The following is a 23428-nucleotide window of genomic DNA, read 5'->3' as shown; positions in this document are numbered from 1 at the left end:
GCCAACAGGTAAAGGGCAGCACCAGTAGCCATCTTGTTTACGGGGAAACAGGGCTACATAACACTTAAAAGATTTTTTTAAAGAGCAGAACCTGCTGAGGCAGCGAAATACTAACATTTATCATATTTATCCTGATCAGTCCCTAAAAAACCTCCCTGAGAGCCTCGGTAACCACATTGGGACTCTATGGAATAGATTATATAGTCAGTTTAGTTTATATCAATGTCTGTTATTTCAGCGTTTAACGTATATAATGTGTTTATATTAACTAGCAGCCAATAAGTGGCTAATAGGGCTATTGGCCATTACTATGGGGGAGTGAGGCTTGTGGGGGAGCCCGTGTTGGGGGTAGGGGCCTCGGTAAGTGCCAGTGACATACCAAATAAGACATAAATGAACTCTAAAGGTTAATGGACATAGGTGGGAGTTCAAAGATTGATCCGCTTTTGAGATCTCATGAGTATCTGCAGAGATTTCTGAGGTTTTCTTAGGATCTTTAATATAAAAGGGTGTTGGAGACCCGGGTACAATATCCCACATTGTAGAGTCCCACCTATTCCTGAGCCACCATATGCCTTTTGTCACAGAATGCCGTGACGGTCGCAATGGTCTTGATCATCTTTACAAAAAATGCATCTTTAGAATGTTCCGTGGCTGGAACTTCACTGCATTTCAAACACTAACATTTCAGGGATGAGACCTCAAACTTTGATAACTCATAACTGGTGCCTGCTTCTTCTGCGATAAGGAGCTGCCTCTGTTACCAAATTGCTTTAAGACCACTTTGGCAGTGTGTGGGTTAGCGCGCAGCATCCATTGCTCCATGCCTGGATATGGCGACCTGCTGCTTTGCCATGTGTGTGCCTCTGCAGACACGCTGGAGGTCGTTCCGTGTAAGACGGCAGCTGGACCACAGGCAGAGTGCCGTGGCGTTTATCCACGCTTTGTGGAGGGGATGCAGCCAGCGACGGAGGTACAGGAGACACATTCAAGATATCACGCTGCTCCAGGCCCTGTGCAGAGGCTACTTGCAGCGACGGAGGTACGGGGGGGGGAGGGATGGGGACGGACATGGGGGGCAGTGGTTTTAAAGCAGTAATGTGCTCTTCTCACCGTGAAATCTAACCGCCTTCTCTCATTTTTAGCATTGCTGCGGTTTGCAGCAACCCCGCTCATTAAGAAAAAAAATTGAATTTTGTAAATATGAGTTGCCGAAAATTTGTCTCGTGGGGAGATTAAAATGGCTGCAATCCACTAAGAGTAGCATCTGTTGCATACACATATACATATACATATATATATATATATATATATATATATATATATATATACATAGATATATACATATATATATACATACATATATATAAAACAACTGTAAATATTACTGTATGTTCATTTGCATGTCTTAGACAGGTCTGCAACCCTTGCTGCAGTGGAAGCGCTGTATGCTGGGCGATAATGGGGAAAGACAGGGTTGCAGACCTGTCTAAGACATGCAAATGAACATACAGTAATATTTACAGTTGCTTTATGCTTTACTGTGGAGGGTTTTTGTCACTTTTTTTACCCACCATAACCTTAATAATAGTGGTGATTACCTAGTCTAGTCTCAAACCTGCTTAGCCATTAAGACCAACCTCACACTGATGATACCCATCAAGGTTGAAACATGTCTGTGAGTGGGTTTAATGGCTTTGCATCTCATCCCAGCCTCTGTCTAAAAGCTGTGTTTAAAACAGCATGCATTGGCTTGAGGATTTGCTTGTGTAATACGAGCTTGAGACAAAAGGTGGCACTGAGTGTTCATTTGCATGTCATTTCCCAGTATCCCTTGCTGCAGTGGAAGCGCTGTATGCTGGGCGACAATGGGGAAAGACAGGGTTGCAGACCTGTCTAAGACATGCAAATGAACATACAGTAATATTTACAGTTGCTTTATGCTTTACTGTGGAGGGTTTTTGTCACTTTTTTTACCCACCATAACCTTAATAATAGTGGTGATTACATATATATATATATATATCTGTATGAATGTATATATAATAGTCTGATTTCTGATTAGCTAAGCTTGTTGACTACTGTACCTGTGTGTACTCCGATGTATCATCCACGATGTAACATTAATGAAAAGAAAGAAATGGCGGGTGAGCAATGTCCGCCACCATTCACCCACATTAAGAAGGCAGGTGTTGCCATGGTAACAGATTATGCCGGTGAAATATGGTAATAAACAGATGCAAACTCGGCAGAAAATCAAGATTTAGTTGAAATGAAACATTAGAGATTAACACGGCAGGAGCTGCCAAGGTGTCATTTTTTGTGACTTACTACCTGTGTTATGTTCTATGGGATGTTACACATTCGTCCATCAAGTTCAACCTACGCTAAATGTGGATGACAGATACTTTATCCTATAACCCTATTTACAGTATATTGATCCATAGAAAGGCAAACAAAAAACCCCAGTAAAATATCATCTAATGATATCTCATTAGGGGAAAAATAAGTCCATTCCTGACTCCAAGAATTGGCAATCACATTACTCCCTGGATCAACATCTTTCCCATGTATACTTATTTGGTATATCCCTGTATTTCCTTTCTAAAAAGATGTCCAACCTTTTTTTTACACATCTATTGTATCTGCCATCACAGTCTCCATGGGTAATGAATTCCACATTTTCAAAATTATCATATCCCCTCTTAGCTGCCTCGTTTCTAATGTAAAAAAATCGAATTTAGCTAGCCTCTCCTCATAAATCAGATTATTTGTCCCATGTATTAATTTGGTGGCTCTTCTCTGCACTTTCTCCAAATTATAATGTCTTTTCTAAGGACTGGTGCCTACAATTGTACTCCATATTTAAGGTGTGGTCTTACTAATGCTTTGTAAAGGGGCATAATTATGTTTACTTCCCTTAAATCCATTGGCCATTTATTGTAAGATAAGATCTTGTTTGCCTTTGCAGTTACTGCATGACTTTGGGCACTATTGCTGTACACTATTTTGTACATTAACCTCTTGTGTGGAACCGTATCAAAGCCTATGCAAAATCTAAGTAGATCACAATAATTTAGTATTTTCTATAAATACTTTTTAGTGTAATTTTCAATCCCCAATATAATAGTGGTTGGATGGTAATGTTAATATAATATCCGTCTTACCAGGTACAAGGAGATGGTGTCTGAGAAGAGGAGACAGGAAGCCCTTGAACGAGAAGAGGAGCATAAATGGAGACATGACAACTCTGATGGAATGCAGAAGGCAGAAGAAGAGGAGAAAGGAGGGAGAAGGCAGAACGAGGTGGGGCAGGGGGAAGCAGAGGTGATGCCCGAGGAGAATCCAGGGGAGAGCCTAGAGAGCAAGGAGAAGCTGACAGAGTAAGGACCTGCAGATATGTGGCATATCGGTCTGTGTGTACTTGTATCTGTATGATTCACTTATCAGAGAGAGTGACTGAGCATGGACTTCCCTTCCATCCATTGCCCATTTATTGTAAGATAAGATCTTGTTTGCCTTTGCAGTTACTGCATGACTTTGGGCACTATTGCTGTGTACAAGCACTCCTAAATCCTTCTCCATCAAGGATTCCCCCAATTTATCCCCATTTAATTTGCAAGTCTCCTGTTTATTCTTGTTTCTCAAATGCATAACCTTACATTTATCTGTATTAAACCTCATCTGCCATTTACCTGCCCAAGTTTCCAGTCTCCCCAAGTCCTTCTGGAGAGAAATTACATCCTGCTCTGATTCTACTACCTTACACAATTTAGTATCATCAGCAAAGATTGAGACTTTGCTCTCGATGCCAACCTCAAGGTCATTAACAAACAAGTTAAAAAGCAGGGGTCCCAGTACCGATCCCTGAGGTACTCCACTCACGACTTTAGCCCAACCTGAAAAAGTTCCATTTATGACAACTCTATGTTGTGTATCCTTCAACCAGTTTTCAATCCAGGTGCAAATATTTTTAGAGTCCAATTTGCTTTATTTTGTACATTAACCTCTTGTGTGGAACCGTATCAAAGCCTATGCAAAATCGAAGTAGATCACAATAATTTAGTATTTTCTATAAATACTTTTTAGTGTAATTTTCAATCCCCAATATAATAGTGGTTGGATGGTAATGTTAATATAATATCCGTCTTACCAGGTACAAGGAGATGGTGTCTGAGAAGAGCAAACAGGAAGCCCTTGAACGAGAAGAGGAGCATAAATGGAGACATGACAACTCCGATGGAGTGCAGAAAGCAGAAGAAGAGGAGAAAGGAGGGAGAAGGCAGAACGAGGTGGGGCAGGGGGAAGCAGAGGTGATGCCCGCGAAGGAGAATCCAGGGGAGAGCCTAGAGAGCAAGGAGAAGCTGACAGAGTAAGGACCTGCAGATATGTGGCATATCGGTCTGTGTGTACTTGTATCTGTATGATTCACTTATCAGAGAGAGTGACTGAGCATGGACTTCCCTTAAAACCATTGCCCATTTATTGTAAGATAAGATCTTGTTTGCCTTTGCAGTTACTGCATGACTTTGGGCACTATTGCTGTGTACAAGCACTCCTAAATCCTTCTCCATCAAGGATTCCCCCAATTTATCCCCATTTAATTTGCAAGTCTCCTGTTTATTCTTGTTTCTCAAATGCATAACCTTACATTTATCTGTATTAAACCTCATCTGCCATTTACCTGCCCAAGTTTCCAGTCTCCCCAAGTCCTTCTGGAGAGAAAGTACATCCTGCTCTGATTCTACTACCTTACACAATTTAGTTTCATCAGCAAAGATTGAGACTTTGCTCTCGATGCCAACCTCAAGGTCATTAACAAACAAGTTAAAAAGCAGGGGTCCCAGTACCGGTCCCTGAGGTACTCGACTCACGACTTTAGCCCAACCTGAAAAAGTTCCATTTACGACAACTCTATGTTGTGTATCCTTCAACCAGTTTTCAATCCAGGTGCAAATATTTTTAGAGTCCAATTTGCTTTATTTTGTACATTAACCTCTTGTGTGGAACCGTATCAAAGCCTATGCAAAATCTAAGTAGATCACAATAATTTAGTATTTTCTATAAATATATTTAGTGTAATTTTCAATCCCCAATATAATAGTGGTTGGATGGTAATGTTAATATAATATCCGTCTTACCAGGTACAAGGATATGGTGTCTGAGAAGAGCAGACAGGAAGCCCTTGAACGAGAAGAGGAGCATAAATGGAGACATGACAACTCCGATGGAGTGCAGAAGGCAGAAGAAGAGGAGAAAGGAGGGAGAAGGCAGAATGAGGTGGGGCAGGGGGAAGCAGCGGTGATGCCCGAGGAGGAGAATCCAGGGGAGAGCCTAGAGAGCAAGGAGAAGCTGACAGAGTAAGGACCTGCAGATATGTGGCATATCGGTCTGTGTGTACTTGTATCTGTATGATTCACTTATCAGAGAGAGTGACTGAGCATGGACTTCCCTTCCATCCATTGCCCATTTATTGTAAGATAAGATCTTGTTTGCCTTTGCAGTTACTGCATGACTTTGGGCACTATTGCTGTGTACAAGCACTCCTAAATCCTTCTCCATCAAGGATTCCCCCAATTTATCCCCATTTAATTTGCAAGTCTCCTGTTTATTCTTGTTTCTCAAATGCATAACCTTACATTTATCTGTATTAAACCTCATCTACCATTTACCTGCCCAAGTTTCCAGTCTCCCCAAGTCCTTCTGGAGAGAAATTACATCCTGCTCTGATTCTACTACCTTACACAATTTAGTATCATCAGCAAAGATTGCGACTTTGCTCTCGATGCCAACCTCAAGGTCATTAACAAACAAGTTAAAAAGCAGGGGTCCCAGTACCGATCCCTGAGGTACTCCACTCACGACTTTAGCCCAACCTGAAAAAGTTCCATTTACGACAACTCTATGTTGTGTATCCTTCAACCAGTTTTCAATCCAGGTGCAAATATTTTTAGAGTCCAATTTGCTTTATTTTGTACAGTAACCTCTTGTGTGGAACCGTATCAAAGCCTATGCAAAATCTAAGTAGATCACAATAATTTAGTATTTTCTATAAATACATTTTAGTGTAAATTTCAATCCCCAATATAATAGTGGTTGGTGGTATAATAGTAATAGAATGTTAATATAATATCCGTCTTACCAGGTACAAGGAGATGGTGTCTGAGAATAGCAGACAGGAAGCCCTTGAACGAGAAGAGGAGCATAAATGGAGACATGACAACTCCGATGGAGTGCAGAAGGCAGAAGAAGAGGAGAAAGGAGGGAGAAGGCAGAATGAGGTGGGGCAGGGGGAAGCAGCGGTGATGCCCGAGGAGGAGAATCCAGGGGAGAGCCTAGAGAGCAAGGAGAAGCTGACAGAGTAAGGACCTGCAGATATGTGGCATATCGGTCTGTGTGTACTTGTATCTGTATGATTCACTTATCAGAGAGAGTAACTGAGCATGGACTTCCCTTCCATCCATTGCCCATTTATTGTAAGATAAGATCTTGTTTGCCTTTGCAGTTACTGCATGACTTTGGGCACTATTGCTGTGTACAAGCACTCCTAAATCCTTCTCCATCAAGGATTCCCCCAATTTATCCCCATTTAATTTAGCAAGTCTCCTGTTTATTCTTGTTTCTCAAATGCATAACCTTACATGTATCTGTATTAAACCTCATCTGCCATTTACCTGCCCAAGTTTCCAGTCTCCCCAAGTCCTTCTGGAGAGAAAGTACATCCTGCTCTGATTCTACTACCTTACACAATTTAGTATCATCAGCAAAGATTAAGACTTTGCTCTCGATGCCAACCTCAAGGTCATTAACAAACAAGTTAAAAAGCAGGGGTCCTAGTACCGATCCCTGAGGTACTCCACTCACGACTTTAGCCCAACCTGAAAAAGTTCCATTTACGACAACTCTATGTTGTGTATCCTTCAACCAGTTTTCAATCCAGGTACAAATATTTTTAGAGTCCAATTTGCTTTATTTTGTACATTAACCTCTCGTGTGGAACCGTATCAAAGCCTATGCAAAATCGAAGTAGATCACAATAATTTAGTATTTTCTATAAATACTTTTTAGTGTAATTTTCAATCCCCAATATAATAGTGGTTGGATGGTAATGTTAATATAATATCCGTCTTACCAGGTACAAGGAGATGGTGTCTGAGAAGAGCAAACAGGAAGCCCTTGAACGAGAAGAGGAGCATAAATGGAGACATGACAACACCGATGGAGTGCAGAAGGCAGAAGAAGAGGAGAAAGGAGGGAGAAGGCAGAATGAGGTGGGGCAGGGGGAAGCAGCGGTGATGCCCGAGGAGGAGAATCCAGGGGAGAGCCTAGAGAGCAAGGAGAAGCTGACAGAGTAAGGACCTGCAGATATGTGGCATATCGGTCTGTGTGTACTTGTATCTGTATGATTCACTTATCAGAGAGAGTGACTGAGCATGGACTTCCCTTCCATCCATTGCCCATTTATTGTAAGATAAGATCTTGTTTGCCTTTGCAGTTACTGCATGACTTTGGGCACTATTGCTGTGTACAAGCACTCCTAAATCCTTCTCCATCAAGGATTCCCCCAATTTATCCCCATTTAATTTGCAAGTCTCCTGTTTATTCTTGTTTCTCAAATGCATAACCTTACATTTATCTGTATTAAACCTCATCTACCATTTACCTGCCCAAGTTTCCAGTCTCCCCAAGTCCTTCTGGAGAGAAATTACATCCTGCTCTGATTCTACTACCTTACACAATTTAGTATCATCAGCAAAGATTGCGACTTTGCTCTCGATGCCAACCTCAAGGTCATTAACAAACAAGTTAAAAAGCAGGGGTCCCAGTACCGATCCCTGAGGTACTCCACTCACGACTTTAGCCCAACCTGAAAAAGTTCCATTTACGACAACTCTATGTTGTGTATCCTTCAACCAGTTTTCAATCCAGGTGCAAATATTTTTAGAGTCCAATTTGCTTTATTTTGTACAGTAACCTCTTGTGTGGAACCGTATCAAAGCCTATGCAAAATCTAAGTAGATCACAATAATTTAGTATTTTCTATAAATACATTTTAGTGTAATATTCAATCCCCAATATAATAGTGGTTGGTGGTATAATAGTAATAGAATGTTAATATAATATCCGTCTTACCAGGTACAAGGAGATGGTGTCTGAGAATAGCAGACAGGAAGCCCTTGAACGAGAAGAGGAGCATAAATGGAGACATGACAACTCCGATGGAGTGCAGAAGGCTGAAGAAGAGGAGAAAGGAGGGAGAAGGCAGAATGAGGTGGGGCAGGGGGAAGCAGCGGTGATGCCCGAGGAGGAGAATCCAGGGGAGAGCCTAGAGAGCAAGGAGAAGCTGACAGAGTAAGGACCTGCAGATATGTGGCATATCGGTCTGTGTGTACTTGTATCTGTATGATTCACTTATCAGAGAGAGTGACTGAGCATGGACTTCCCTTCCATCCATTGCCCATTTATTGTAAGATAAGATCTTGTTTGCCTTTGCAGTTACTGCATGACTTTGGGCACTATTGCTGTGTACAAGCACTCCTAAATCCTTCTCCATCAAGGATTCCCCCAATTTATCCCCATTTAATTTAGCAAGTCTCCTGTTTATTCTTGTTTCTCAAATGCATAACCTTACATGTATCTGTATTAAACCTCATCTGCCATTTACCTGCCCAAGTTTCCAGTCTCCCCAAGTCCTTCTGGAGAGAAAGTACATCCTGCTCTGATTCTACTACCTTACACAATTTAGTATCATCAGCAAAGATTAAGACTTTGCTCTCGATGCCAACCTCAAGGTCATTAACAAACAAGTTAAAAAGCAGGGGTCCTAGTACCGATCCCTGAGGTACTCCACTCACGACTTTAGCCCAACCTGAAAAAGTTCCATTTACGACAACTCTATGTTGTGTATCCTTCAACCAGTTTTCAATCCAGGTACAAATATTTTTAGAGTCCAATTTGCTTTATTTTGTACATTAACCTCTCGTGTGGAACCGTATCAAAGCCTATGCAAAATCGAAGTAGATCACAATAATTTAGTATTTTCTATAAATACTTTTTAGTGTAATTTTCAATCCCCAATATAATAGTGGTTGGATGGTAATGTTAATATAATATCCGTCTTACCAGGTACAAGGAGATGGTGTCTGAGAAGAGCAAACAGGAAGCCCTTGAACGAGAAGAGGAGCATAAATGGAGACATGACAACTCCGATGGAGTGCAGAAAGCAGAAGAAGAGGAGAAAGGAGGGAGAAGGCAGAACGAGGTGGGGCAGGGGGAAGCAGAGGTGATGCCCGCGAAGGAGAATCCAGGGGAGAGCCTAGAGAGCAAGGAGAAGCTGACAGAGTAAGGACCTGCAGATATGTGGCATATCTGTCTGTGTGTACTTGTATCTGTATGATTCACTTATCAGAGAGAGTGACTGAGCATGGACTTCCCTTAAAACCATTGCCCATTTATTGTAAGATAAGATCTTGTTTGCCTTTGCAGTTACTGCATGACTTTGGGCACTATTGCTGTGTACAAGCACTCCTAAATCCTTCTCCATCAAGGATTCCCCCAATTTATCCCCATTTAATTTGCAAGTCTCCTGTTTATTCTTGTTTCTCAAATGCATAACCTTACATTTATCTGTATTAAACCTCATCTGCCATTTACCTGCCCAAGTTTCCAGTCTCCCCAAGTCCTTCTGGAGAGAAAGTACATCCTGCTCTGATTCTACTACCTTACACAATTTAGTATCATCAGCAAAGATTGAGACTTTGCTCTCGATGCCAACCTCAAGGTCATTAACAAACAAGTTAAAAAGCAGGGGTCCTAGTACCGATCCCTGAGGTACTCCACTCACGACTTTAGCCCAACCTGAAAAAGTTCCATTTACGACAACTCTATGTTGTGTATCCTTCAACCAGTTTTCAATCCAGGTGCAAATATTTTTAGAGTCCAATTTGCTTTATTTTGTACATTAACCTCTTGTGTGGAACCGTATCAAAGCCTATGCAAAATCTAAGTAGATCACAATAATTTAGTATTTTCTATAAATACTTTTTAGTGTAATTTTCAATCCCCAATATAATAGTGGTTGGATGGTAATGTTAATATAATATCCGTCTTACCAGGTACAAGGAGATGGTGTCTGAGAAGAGCAGTGTAAGGATGTGCTCACCACAAACGAGACGGGACCGCGGTGCTGAGGTGGGAAAGGTTAGAACGCCACCCACAGCCACGTGGGCACGTCTTGAGAGTAGATTGGTCTGGGGTTCTGGATCGGGGTAGGAGAGGTACGGTTGGTAGGAAGGCCGTTTGCCAAGTCCGGGGTTGGAGAGAGGGACGTTGTAGTTTACCGTAAGCCAGGATCGGGAAGCCAGAGGTGCGGAGAGTCGTGTAGCCGTATGCCGAGTTCAGGTTGCCAGAGGTACAGGAAGACGTAGCGGAAGCCGGTTCGGTTCACGAGGAAGTCTGCAAAGAGAACTAGGGAGGCAGAGAATGGTGAGAACAACTGGTTCTATGCTCAGCCAACGAGTCAGTGATTCTGCCAGGTATATATAGGAGAGAGGGTCCAATAGCAGTGCAGCAAGGTGGAGGTGTGTAGAAGGGCCAGGATACCGCAGGGATAGGTCCAGAATGAGTCCCATGGGAGGAGCCATAAAGCCCAGTAGTCTGAGTGCATTTGATTGCAGCAATGTTTTGATGCGCTGTACCTTTAAGGGGTTGAGGCGACGCCGTGTGGCCATGCCTCCGTATAGCGGGGTTTGCGTGCGCGTGACCGGGTGAAGCCGCCAGCCCGAGATTAGAAGTGCAGTCCTGGCGTGCGCGCGCGCGCCCACGTGAAGCAGTGACCGGCGCTCCGGTGAGGGAATGAGAGTGTGCTGCGGGGATCTCCGTCGGAGCTGTAGGTGAGTGAGGAGCACGCCGAGGGCGGCGTGACTCCCAAACCCTCACAAGCAGACAGGAAGCCCTTGAACGAGAAGAGGAGCATAAATGGAGACATGACAACTCCGATGGAGTGCAGAAGGCAGAAGAAGAGGAGAAAGGAGGGAGAAGGCAGAACGAGGTGGGGCAGGGGGAAGCAGAGGTGATGCCCGAGAAGGAGAATCCAGGGGAGAGCCTAGAGAGCAAGGAGAAGCTGACAGAGTAAGGACCTGCAGATATGTGGCATATCGGTCTGTGTGTACTTGTATCTGTATGATTCACTTATCAGAGAGAGTGACTGAGCATGGACTTCCCTTCCATCCATTGCCCATTTATTGTAAGATAAGATCTTGTTTGCCTTTGCAGTTACTGCATGACTTTGGGCACTATTGCTGTGTACAAGCACTCCTAAATCCTTCTCCATCAAGGATTCCCCCAATTTATCCCCATTTAATTTGCAAGTCTCCTGTTTATTCTTGTTTCTCAAATGCATAACCTTACATTTATCTGTATTAAACCTCATCTGCCATTTACCTGCCCAAGTTTCCAGTCTCCCCAAGTCCTTCTGGAGAGAAATTACATCCTGCTCTGATTCTACTACCTTACACAATTTAGTATCATCAGCAAAGATTAAGACTTTGCTCTCGATGCCAACCTCAAGGTCATTAACAAACAAGTTAAAAAGCAGGGGTCCTAGTACCGATCCCTGAGGTACTCCACTCACGACTTTAGCCCAACCTGAAAAAGTTCCATTTACGACAACTCTATGTTGTGTATCCTTCAACCAGTTTTCAATCCAGGTGCAAATATTTTTAGAGTCCAATTTGCTTTATTTTGTACATTAACCTCTTGTGTGGAACCGTATCAAAGCCTATGCAAAATCTAAGTAGATCACAATAATTTAGTATTTTCTATAAATACTTTTTAGTGTAATTTTCAATCCCCAAATAATAGTGGTTGGATGGTAATGTTAATATAATATCCGTCTTACCAGGTACAAGGAGATGGTGTCTGAGAAGAGCAGACAGGAAGCCCTTGAACGAGAAGAGGAGCATAAATGGAGACATGACAACTCCGATGGAGTGCAGAAGGCAGAAGAAGAGGAGAAAGGAGGGAGAAGGCAGAACGAGGTGGGGCAGGGGGAAGCAGAGGTGATGCCCGAGAAGGAGAATCCAGGGGAGAGCCTAGAGAGCAAGGAGAAGCTGACAGAGTAAGGACCTGCAGATATGTGGCATATCGGTCTGTGTGTACTTGTATCTGTATGATTCACTTATCAGAGAGAGTGACTGAGCATGGACTTCCCTTCCATCCATTGCCCATTTATTGTAAGATAAGATCTTGTTTGCCTTTGCAGTTACTGCATGACTTTGGGCACTATTGCTGTGTACAAGCACTCCTAAATCCTTCTCCATCAAGGATTCCCCCAATTTATCCCCATTTAATTTGCAAGTCTCCTGTTTATTCTTGTTTCTCAAATGCATAACCTTACATTTATCTGTATTAAACCTCATCTGCCATTTACCTGCCCAAGTTTCCAGTCTCCCCAAGTCCTTCTGGAGAGAAATTACATCCTGCTCTGATTCTACTACCTTACACAATTTAGTATCATCAGCAAAGATTGCGACTTTGCTCTCGATGCCAACCTCAAGGTCATTAACAAACAAGTTAAAAAGCAGGGGTCCTAGTACCGATCCCTGAGGTACTCCACTCACGACTTTAGCTCGACCTGAAAAAGTTCCATTTACGACAACTCTATGTTGTGTATCCTTCAACCAGTTTTCAATCCAGGTGCAAATATTTTTAGAGTCCAATTTGCTTTATTTTGTACATTAACCTCTTGTGTGGAACCGTATCAAAGCCTATGCAAAATCTAAGTAGATCACAATTATTTAGAATTTTCTATAAATACATTTTAGTGTAATTTTCAATCCCCAATATAATAGTGGTTGGATGGTAATGTTAATATAATATCCGTCTTACCAGGTACAAGGATATGGTGTCTGAGAAGAGCAGACAGGAAGCCCTTGAACGAGAAGAGGAGCATAAATGGAGACATGACAACTCCGATGGAGTGCAGAAGGCAGAAGAAGAGGAGAAAGGAGGGAGAAGGCAGAATGAGGTGGGGCAGGGGGAAGCAGCGGTGATGCCCGAGGAGGAGAATCCAGGGGAGAGCCTAGAGAGCAAGGAGAAGCTGACAGAGTAAGGACCTGCAGATATGTGGCATATCGGTCTGTGTGTACTTGTATCTGTATGATTCACTTATCAGAGAGAGTGACTGAGCATGGACTTCCCTTCCATCCATTGCCCATTTATTGTAAGATAAGATCTTGTTTGCCTTTGCAGTTACTGCATGACTTTGGGCACTATTGCTGTGTACAAGCACTCCTAAATCCTTCTCCATCAAGGATTCCCCCAATTTATCCCCATTTAATTTGCAAGTCTCCTGTTTATTCTTGTTTCTCAAATGCATAACCTTACATTTATCTGTATTAAACCTCATCTACCATTTACCTGCCCAAGTTTCCAGTCTCCCCAAGTCCTTCTGGAGAGAAATTACATCCTGCTCTGATTCTACTACCTTACACAATTTAGTATCATCAGCAAAGATTGCGACTTTGCTCTCGATGCCAACCTCAAGGTCATTAACAAACAAGTTAAAAAGCAGGGGTCCCAGTACCGATCCCTGAGGTACTCCACTCACGACTTTAGCCCAACCTGAAAAAGTTCCATTTACGACAACTCTATGTTGTGTATCCTTCAACCAGTTTTCAATCCAGGTGCAAATATTTTTAGAGTCCAATTTGCTTTATTTTGTACAGTAACCTCTTGTGTGGAACCGTATCAAAGCCTATGCAAAATCTAAGTAGATCACAATAATTTAGTATTTTCTATAAATACATTTTAGTGTAATTTTCAATCCCCAATATAATAGTGGTTGGTGGTATAATAGTAATAGAATGTTAATATAATATCCGTCTTACCAGGTACAAGGAGATGGTGTCTGAGAATAGCAGACAGGAAGCCCTTGAACGAGAAGAGGAGCATAAATGGAGACATGACAACTCCGATGGAGTGCAGAAGGCAGAAGAAGAGGAGAAAGGAGGGAGAAGGCAGAATGAGGTGGGGCAGGGGGAAGCAGCGGTGATGCCCGAGGAGGAGAATCCAGGGGAGAGCCTAGAGAGCAAGGAGAAGCTGACAGAGTAAGGACCTGCAGATATGTGGCATATCGGTCTGTGTGTACTTGTATCTGTATGATTCACTTATCAGAGAGAGTAACTGAGCATGGACTTCCCTTCCATCCATTGCCCATTTATTGTAAGATAAGATCTTGTTTGCCTTTGCAGTTACTGCATGACTTTGGGCACTATTGCTGTGTACAAGCACTCCTAAATCCTTCTCCATCAAGGATTCCCCCAATTTATCCCCATTTAATTTAGCAAGTCTCCTGTTTATTCTTGTTTCTCAAATGCATAACCTTACATGTATCTGTATTAAACCTCATCTGCCATTTACCTGCCCAAGTTTCCAGTCTCCCCAAGTCCTTCTGGAGAGAAAGTACATCCTGCTCTGATTCTACTACCTTACACAATTTAGTATCATCAGCAAAGATTAAGACTTTGCTCTCGATGCCAACCTCAAGGTCATTAACAAACAAGTTAAAAAGCAGGGGTCCTAGTACCGATCCCTGAGGTACTCCACTCACGACTTTAGCCCAACCTGAAAAAGTTCCATTTACGACAACTCTATGTTGTGTATCCTTCAACCAGTTTTCAATCCAGGTACAAATATTTTTAGAGTCCAATTTGCTTTATTTTGTACATTAACCTCTCGTGTGGAACCGTATCAAAGCCTATGCAAAATCGAAGTAGATCACAATAATTTAGTATTTTCTATAAATACTTTTTAGTGTAATTTTCAATCCCCAATATAATAGTGGTTGGATGGTAATGTTAATATAATATCCGTCTTACCAGGTACAAGGAGATGGTGTCTGAGAAGAGCAAACAGGAAGCCCTTGAACGAGAAGAGGAGCATAAATGGAGACATGACAACACCGATGGAGTGCAGAAGGCAGAAGAAGAGGAGAAAGGAGGGAGAAGGCAGAATGAGGTGGGGCAGGGGGAAGCAGCGGTGATGCCCGAGGAGGAGAATCCAGGGGAGAGCCTAGAGAGCAAGGAGAAGCTGACAGAGTAAGGACCTGCAGATATGTGGCATATCGGTCTGTGTGTACTTGTATCTGTATGATTCACTTATCAGAGAGAGTGACTGAGCATGGACTTCCCTTCCATCCATTGCCCATTTATTGTAAGATAAGATCTTGTTTGCCTTTGCAGTTACTGCATGACTTTGGGCACTATTGCTGTGTACAAGCACTCCTAAATCCTTCTCCATCAAGGATTCCCCCAATTTATCCCCATTTAATTTGCAAGTCTCCTGTTTATTCTTGTTTCTCAAATGCATAACCTTACATTTATCTGTATTAAACCTCATCTACCATTTACCTGCCCAAGTTTCCAGTCTCCCCAAGTCCTTCTGGAGAGAAATTACATCCTGCTCTGATTCTACTACCTTACACAATTTAGTATCATCAGCAAAGATTAAGACTTTGCTCTCGATGCCAACCTCAAGGTCATTAACAAACAAGTTAAAAAGCAGGGGTCCCAGTACCGATCCCTGAGGTACTCCACTCACGACTTTAGCCCAACCTGAAAAAGTTCCATTTACGACAACTCTATGTTGTGTATCCTTCAACCAGTTTTCAATCCAGGTGCAAATATTTTTAGAGTCCAATTTGCTTTATTTTGTACAGTAACCTCTTGTGTGGAACCGTATCAAAGCCTATGCAAAATCTAAGTAGATCACAATAATTTAGTATTTTCTATAAATACATTTTAGTGTAATTTTCAATCCCCAATATAATAGTGGTTGGTGGTATAATAGTAATAGAATGTTAATATAATATCCGTCTTACCAGGTACAAGGAGATGGTGTCTGAGAATAGCAGACAGGAAGCCCTTGAACGAGAAGAGGAGCATAAATGGAGACATGACAACTCCGATGGAGTGCAGAAGGCAGAAGAAGAGGAGAAAGGAGGGAGAAGGCAGAATGAGGTGGGGCAGGGGGAAGCAGCGGTGATGCCCGAGGAGGAGAATCCAGGGGAGAGCCTAGAGAGCAAGGAGAAGCTGACAGAGTAAGGACCTGCAGATATGTGGCATATCGGTCTGTGTGTACTTGTATCTGTATGATTCACTTATCAGAGAGAGTGACTGAGCATGGACTTCCCTTCCATCCATTGCCCATTTATTGTAAGATAAGATCTTGTTTGCCTTTGCAGTTACTGCATGACTTTGGGCACTATTGCTGTGTACAAGCACTCCTAAATCCTTCTCCATCAAGGATTCCCCCAATTTATCCCCATTTAATTTAGCAAGTCTCCTGTTTATTCTTGTTTCTCAAATGCATAACCTTACATGTATCTGTATTAAACCTCATCTGCCATTTACCTGCCCAAGTTTCCAGTCTCCCCAAGTCCTTCTGGAGAGAAAGTACATCCTGCTCTGATTCTACTACCTTACACAATTTAGTATCATCAGCAAAGATTAAGACTTTGCTCTCGATGCCAACCTCAAGGTCATTAACAAACAAGTTAAAAAGCAGGGGTCCTAGTACCGATCCCTGAGGTACTCCACTCACGACTTTAGCCCAACCTGAAAAAGTTCCATTTACGACAACTCTATGTTGTGTATCCTTCAACCAGTTTTCAATCCAGGTACAAATATTTTTAGAGTCCAATTTGCTTTATTTTGTACATTAACCTCTCGTGTGGAACCGTATCAAAGCCTATGCAAAATCGAAGTAGATCACAATAATTTAGTATTTTCTATAAATACTTTTTAGTGTAATTTTCAATCCCCAATATAATAGTGGTTGGATGGTAATGTTAATATAATATCCGTCTTACCAGGTACAAGGAGATGGTGTCTGAGAAGAGCAAACAGGAAGCCCTTGAACGAGAAGAGGAGCATAAATGGAGACATGACAACTCCGATGGAGTGCAGAAAGCAGAAGAAGAGGAGAAAGGAGGGAGAAGGCAGAACGAGGTGGGGCAGGGGGAAGCAGAGGTGATGCCCGCGAAGGAGAATCCAGGGGAGAGCCTAGAGAGCAAGGAGAAGCTGACAGAGTAAGGACCTGCAGATATGTGGCATATCTGTCTGTGTGTACTTGTATCTGTATGATTCACTTATCAGAGAGAGTGACTGAGCATGGACTTCCCTTAAAACCATTGCCCATTTATTGTAAGATAAGATCTTGTTTGCCTTTGCAGTTACTGCATGACTTTGGGCACTATTGCTGTGTACAAGCACTCCTAAATCCTTCTCCATCAAGGATTCCCCCAATTTATCCCCATTTAATTTGCAAGTCTCCTGTTTATTCTTGTTTCTCAAATGCATAACCTTACATTTATCTGTATTAAACCTCATCTGCCATTTACCTGCCCAAGTTTCCAGTCTCCCCAAGTCCTTCTGGAGAGAAAGTACATCCTGCTCTGATTCTACTACCTTACACAATTTAGTATCATCAGCAAAGATTGAGACTTTGCTCTCGATGCCAACCTCAAGGTCATTAACAAACAAGTTAAAAAGCAGGGGTCCTAGTACCGATCCCTGAGGTTCTCCACTCACGACTTTAGCCCAACCTGAAAAAGTTCCATTTACGACAACTCTATGTTGTGTATCCTTCAACCAGTTTTCAATCCAGGTGCAAATATTTTTAGAGTCCAATTTGCTTTATTTTGTACATTAACCTCTTGTGTGGAACCGTATCAAAGCCTATGCAAAATCTAAGTAGATCACAATAATTTAGTATTTTCTATAAATACTTTTTAGTGTAATTTTCAATCCCCAATATAATAGTGGTTGGATGGTAATGTTAATATAATATCCGTCTTACCAGGTACAAGGAGATGGTGTCTGAGAAGAGCAGTGTAAGGATGTGCTCACCACAAACGAGACGGGACCGCGGTGCTGAGGTGGGAAAGGTTAGAACGCCACCCACAGCCACGTGGGCACGTCTTGAGAGTAGATTGGTCTGGGGTTCTGGATCGGGGTAGGAGAGGTACGGTTGGTAGGAAGGCCGTTTGCCAAGTCCGGGGTTGGAGAGAGGGACGTTGTAGTTTACCGTAAGCCAGGATCGGGAAGCCAGAGGTGCGGAGAGTCGTGTAGCCGTATGCCGAGTTCAGGTTGCCAGAGGTACAGGAAGACGTAGCGGAAGCCGGTTCGGTTCACGAGGAAGTCTGCAAAGAGAACTAGGGAGGCAGAGAATGGTGAGAACAACTGGTTCTATGCTCAGCCAACGAGTCAGTGATTCTGCCAGGTATATATAGGAGAGAGGGTCCAATAGCAGTGCAGCAAGGTGGAGGTGTGTAGAAGGGCCAGGATACCGCAGGGATAGGTCCAGAATGAGTCCCATGGGAGGAGCCATAAAGCCCAGTAGTCTGAGTGCATTTGATTGCAGCAATGTTTTGATGCGCTGTACCTTTAAGGGGTTGAACATGTATATACGTGAAGATTGACGCTCATACCTTGCTTCTCTACACACTTTAAGGGGTTGAGGCGACGCCGTGTGGCCATGCCTCCGTATAGCGGGGTTTGCGTGCGCGTGACCGGGTGAAGCCGCCAGCCCGAGATTAGAAGTGCAGTCCTGGCGTGCGCGCGCGCGCCCACGTGAAGCAGTGACCGGCGCTCCGGTGAGGGAATGAGAGTGTGCTGCGGGGATCTCCGTCGGAGCTGTAGGTGAGTGAGGAGCACGCCGAGGGCGGCGTGACTCCCAAACCCTCACAGTACCCCCCCCTTCAGGGGCGACCTCCGGGCGTCCATGACATGGCTTGGAGGGATGCTTGCGATGGAAAGCCTGAACGAGGCGAGGCGCGTGGAGATCCCGGTGGGGAATCCAGGAACGTTCCTCAGGTCCAAAGCCCTTCCAGTGAACCAAATATTGTAACCCTCCTCTGGAGATCCTAGAATCCAGGATAAACTGAACCTCGTACTCCTCTTGACCTTGGACCAGAAGAGGAAGTGGAGATACCGTGGACTTAGAAAAGCGAGAACTCCGGAATGCAGGTTTAAGTAAGGAAACATGAAAGACTGAAGGAATCTTCAACGAGGGTGGAAGACGCAAACGATAAGCCACAGGATTAATCCTCTTGACCACAGGAAAAGGACCGAGAAACTTAGGTGCTAACTTCATGGTAGGAACCTTTAAACGAATGTTCCTGGAGGAAAGCCAAACACTGTCTCCTGGGACGAATTCTGGAACCGGGCGTCGAAGACGATCTGCCTGAAGTTTCTGTCTCCCAGTAGCCACCCTTAAGTTCTCCTGAGTCTTTGTCCATAAGTCCTTTAAGCGGGAGATGCGTTTATCAACTGCTGGTACTCCTGAGGTTATAGTAGAGAAGGGTAGGCGGGAAGGGTGAAAGCCACAATTTATGAAGAAGGGTGATTCTTGAGTGGAGTCATTGCAAAGGGAGTTAAGAGCAAACTCAGCCCAAGGAAGTAGATCTACCCAATCATCCTGAGTCTCGGCTATGAAACACCGAAGGTATTGTTCCAGGTTTTGGTTGGCCCTCTCCGTCTGCCCATTGGTCTGTGGGTGGTAACCCGAGGAAAAATGAAGTGAAATACCCATCCTCCGAGAAAAGGCTCTCCAAAATCTTGACACAAACTGGGGCCCACGATCAGAGACGATGGTTGCAGGTACTCCGTGAAGACGAAAAATCTCCTGGATAAAAATGTCCGCCAGCCTGGAGGAATTTGGAAGACCCCTTAAGGGAACAAGGTGAGTTTGTTTGGAAAAACGATCAATTACCACAAGGATGGTATTCTTTCCTTTGGAGTCTGGGAGCTCCACAATGAAATCCATAGAGATATGGTTCCAAGGACGGTCTGGAATAGGTAAGGGAAGAAGAAGGCCTGCAGGTCTAACCCGGGGTACTTTATTGCGAGCACAAGTGCCACATGCTTTGACGAACTCCTCCACATCCTTAGCCCTCTCAGGCCACCAGAAGGTACGTTGAACAAGGTCGTTGGTTTTCCGTATCCCTGGATGTCCTGCAGACTTAGAGGAATGGCACCACTCGAGAACCCTTTTGCGGTGTTGAGGCGCCGTGTAGAGTCTTCCCTCCGGAACCTTGAGCCCCATAGGAATCTGTGATTGCTCGGATTGAATCTTGCCCATAATATCAAACGAGTTGGCGGACAGGATACATCTAGAGGGAATAATTGTCTCTAGCTGCTCTTCAGACTTGTCTTCAGCAAGGAATTGTCGAGACAGAGCATCCGCCTTTAGATTCTTGGAGCCAGGGATGAAGGAGATGAGAAAATTAAATCGAGAAAAAAATAATGCCCAGCGGGCTTGTCGAGAGTTCAAACGACGTGCCCCTTCTAAGTAAAGAAGGTTCTTATGGTCTGTAAGAATGGTTATGGGTGTCTCAGTACCTTCTAAGAAGTGTCTCCACTCTTCTAGTGCCAATTTGATCGCCAAAAGCTCCCGGTTCCCGACATCGTAATTCCGTTCTGCGGCCGAAAATTTCTTCGAAAAGAAGGCACATGGATGCAGTTTAGCTAAGGGAGATGTCCTCTGTGACAAGACGGCTCCAGCCCCGATGTCCGATGCATCTACCTCCAAGGTAAATGGAAGTTTAGGATCCGGGTGGTTGAGGATGGGAGCTGACACAAAAGCCTTTTTTAGCAGATCAAATGCCCGTATGGCGGTTTCAGACCATGATGAAGGATCTACACCTTTCTTAGTGAGAGCCGTTATGGGAGATACTGTAGAGGAAAAATTGCGAATGAAACGTCGGTAATAGTTTGCAAAACCCAGAAAGCGTTGCACGGCTTTGAGAGTGGTAGGACGAGGCCAGTCCAAAATAGCCTTAAGTTTCTCTGGATCCATGTTGAAACCGGAGTCAGAGATAACGTATCCCAAAAACGCCACCGATTTGAGGTGGAACTGACATTTCTCCAATTTCGCAAAGAGATGGTTCTCCCGAAGGCGTAACAGCACTTGTTGAACATGGTTGATGTGTTCTTCAACGGATTTAGAAAAGATGAGGATGTCATCTAAGTAAACAATAAGAAATGTATTAAGGATGTCCCGAAAGATCTCGTTGACAAAATCCTGGAAAACTGCTGGTGCGTTGCACAAACCGAATGGCATAACCAGGTACTCGTAGTGGCCGTCATGGGTGTTAAAAGCAGTCTTCCACTCATCCCCCTCTCGTATCCTTACTAAATTGTAAGCACCTCTCAGGTCCAGTTTAGAAAAGATAGTTGCTCCCTGGAGACGGTCGAAGAGTTCCGGAATCAAAGGCAGAGGGTATCGATTTTTGCGTGTGATATTATTCAAACCCCGGTAGTCGATGCATGGACGGAGAGAACCGTCCTTCTTCTTGACGAAGAAGAATCCTGCTCCGACCGGGGAGGAAGATTTTCTGATGAAACCCCTTTCTAAGTTCCCGGCAATATAAATGTTCATGGCTTTTGTCTCTGGAAGAGAGAGAGGGTAGGATCTTCCCCTGGGAAGAGGTGCTCCAGGAAGTAGGTCAATGGGACAATCAAAAGACCGGTGCGGTGGTAGTACCTCGGAACGTGCTTTATCGAATACGTCACGGAATTCCCAGTACACAGAAGGTAAGGAGTTAATCTTCTCAGATATGGTAGATACTCCACCGATCTTCTGGAAAACCCTGGTACATGTCTTGGCACAAGAAGGAGACCACTGCACAGGTTCCCGATCCGTCCAGTCGATGCGAGGATTATGAAGTTGGAGCCAAGGAAGACCCAAAATCAACTCAGCCGAGGGAGTGTGGATTACATCGAGAGTAATGATCTCCGTATGGACGTCGACGAACTGCAGTAGAAGAGGTACCGTCTGTAGTGTGATAAATGCCGGATTTAGAGGTCGACCGTCAATGGCCTCCAGACCTACAGGCGTCCTCCTGTTGATAAATGGAATATTGTTCTGTCTAGCAAAAGTCTCATCAATGAAATTACCTGCAGAACCGGAATCAATGAACGCCCGTGCCCGGGTGTGAAACCCCTCTCCAGACAGTATTATAGGCAAGACTATCCTGGTAGGAAGGATGTTTTGGACGATGGGAGAAAGGGTCAGTATTCCCAACGAAACTCTCCGGGATCTCATTGAGAGCTGGCGTTTTCCCGGTCTGTGGGGACACTGGGGTAAAACGTGAGTGGAATTGCCACAATACATACAAAGTCCGGCCGTGCGCCGACGTTGCTTCTCAGCAGAAGACAGCCTGTTGCCCCCCAACTGCATTGGTTCAGGAATGTCCCCGGAAGAAGGTGACGGAGCCACGAAGGTGGGAGCAAGACCTCTTGGAACCCGTTGACGGTAATGAGAACGTTCGTATCTCCGCTCCAGTAGGCGCTGATCCACACGGATAGCCAGAGCGATTAACTCCTCCAGGTTAGTAGGGCGATCTCGTGCGGCGAGCTCATCCTTTAGAGTTTCAGCCAGACCTTGCCAGAACGCAGAAGATAGAGCCTCGTTGTTCCAACCCGTCTCAGCAGCAAGAGTGCGGAACTCCACAGCATACAGGGCAACCGAACGATCTCCTTGAGTTATGTGGTGTAGAGCAGAAGCTGCCGTTAACTTCTGTGCTGGAGTATCGAAAACTCTTCGGAATTCCTCGACGAAAAGATCGATGTCCTGTGTGAGAGACCCCTGTTGTTCCCAGATGGGAGAGGCCCATGCCAGTGCCTGGTCGGTGAGAAGGGAGTAGATGTAGCCAACCCTGGAGACAGAAGACACAAAGCGAGAGGGGGAGAGACGAAATTGAACGAGACATTGGTTAATGAAACCCCGGCATCCTTGGGGATTTCCCGCGTAGTGTTTGGGAGGAGGAATACGTGGTTCTGGATTGAACGGAGGTATCGGGAAAGGATTCGCCGGTGCCACGGGTGGAGATTGGCGCGTGAGGACTCGAACTTGAAGAGTAAGGGCGTGGACGCTTTGCTGTAAAACATCCATTCGTTTATCAGATTGGTCCAGATAAGACTCTAATCTTGTAAAAAGAGCAGTATGGGCATTTAAAGTCCGCTCCACCTCAGCGGGGTCCATTTTTGGGGGGCTGAGCATAATGTAAGGATGTGCTCACCACAAACGAGACGGGACCGCGGTGCTGAGGTGGGAAAGGTTAGAACGCCACCCACAGCCACGTGGGCACGTCTTGAGAGTAGATTGGTCTGGGGTTCTGGATCGGGGTAGGAGAGGTACGGTTGGTAGGAAGGCCGTTTGCCAAGTCCGGGGTTGGAGAGAGGGACGTTGTAGTTTACCGTAAGCCAGGATCGGGAAGCCAGAGGTGCGGAGAGTCGTGTAGCCGTATGCCGAGTTCAGGTTGCCAGAGGTACAGGAAGACGTAGCGGAAGCCGGTTCGGTTCACGAGGAAGTCTGCAAAGAGAACTAGGGAGGCAGAGAATGGTGAGAACAACTGGTTCTATGC

The 23428-nt window shown here is 44.2% G+C and overlaps 1 protein-coding gene across 1 annotated transcript in view; it reads left to right on the top strand.

Annotated features, from left to right (window-relative positions):
• Positions 1-598: 598 nt before the first annotated feature.
• Positions 599-23428, top strand: part of LOC142476740 (uncharacterized) — a 63885-nt gene continuing 41055 nt past the window's right edge. Inside the window, exons 1-4 of the mRNA XM_075581901.1 lie at positions 599-1042; positions 3171-3383; positions 11903-12118; positions 13893-14108. Coding sequence (XP_075438016.1) covers positions 834-1042; positions 3171-3383; positions 11903-12118; positions 13893-14108 — 854 coding nt within the window. The 5' untranslated portion in view covers positions 599-833. The remainder of the gene's footprint in view (positions 1043-3170; positions 3384-11902; positions 12119-13892; positions 14109-23428) is intronic.

This window comes from Ascaphus truei, unplaced genomic scaffold, assembly GCF_040206685.1.
Source record: "Ascaphus truei isolate aAscTru1 unplaced genomic scaffold, aAscTru1.hap1 HAP1_SCAFFOLD_1678, whole genome shotgun sequence".
Lineage (NCBI taxonomy): Eukaryota > Metazoa > Chordata > Amphibia > Anura > Ascaphidae > Ascaphus > Ascaphus truei.
This window is presented reverse-complemented; position numbering and strand designations above follow the sequence as displayed.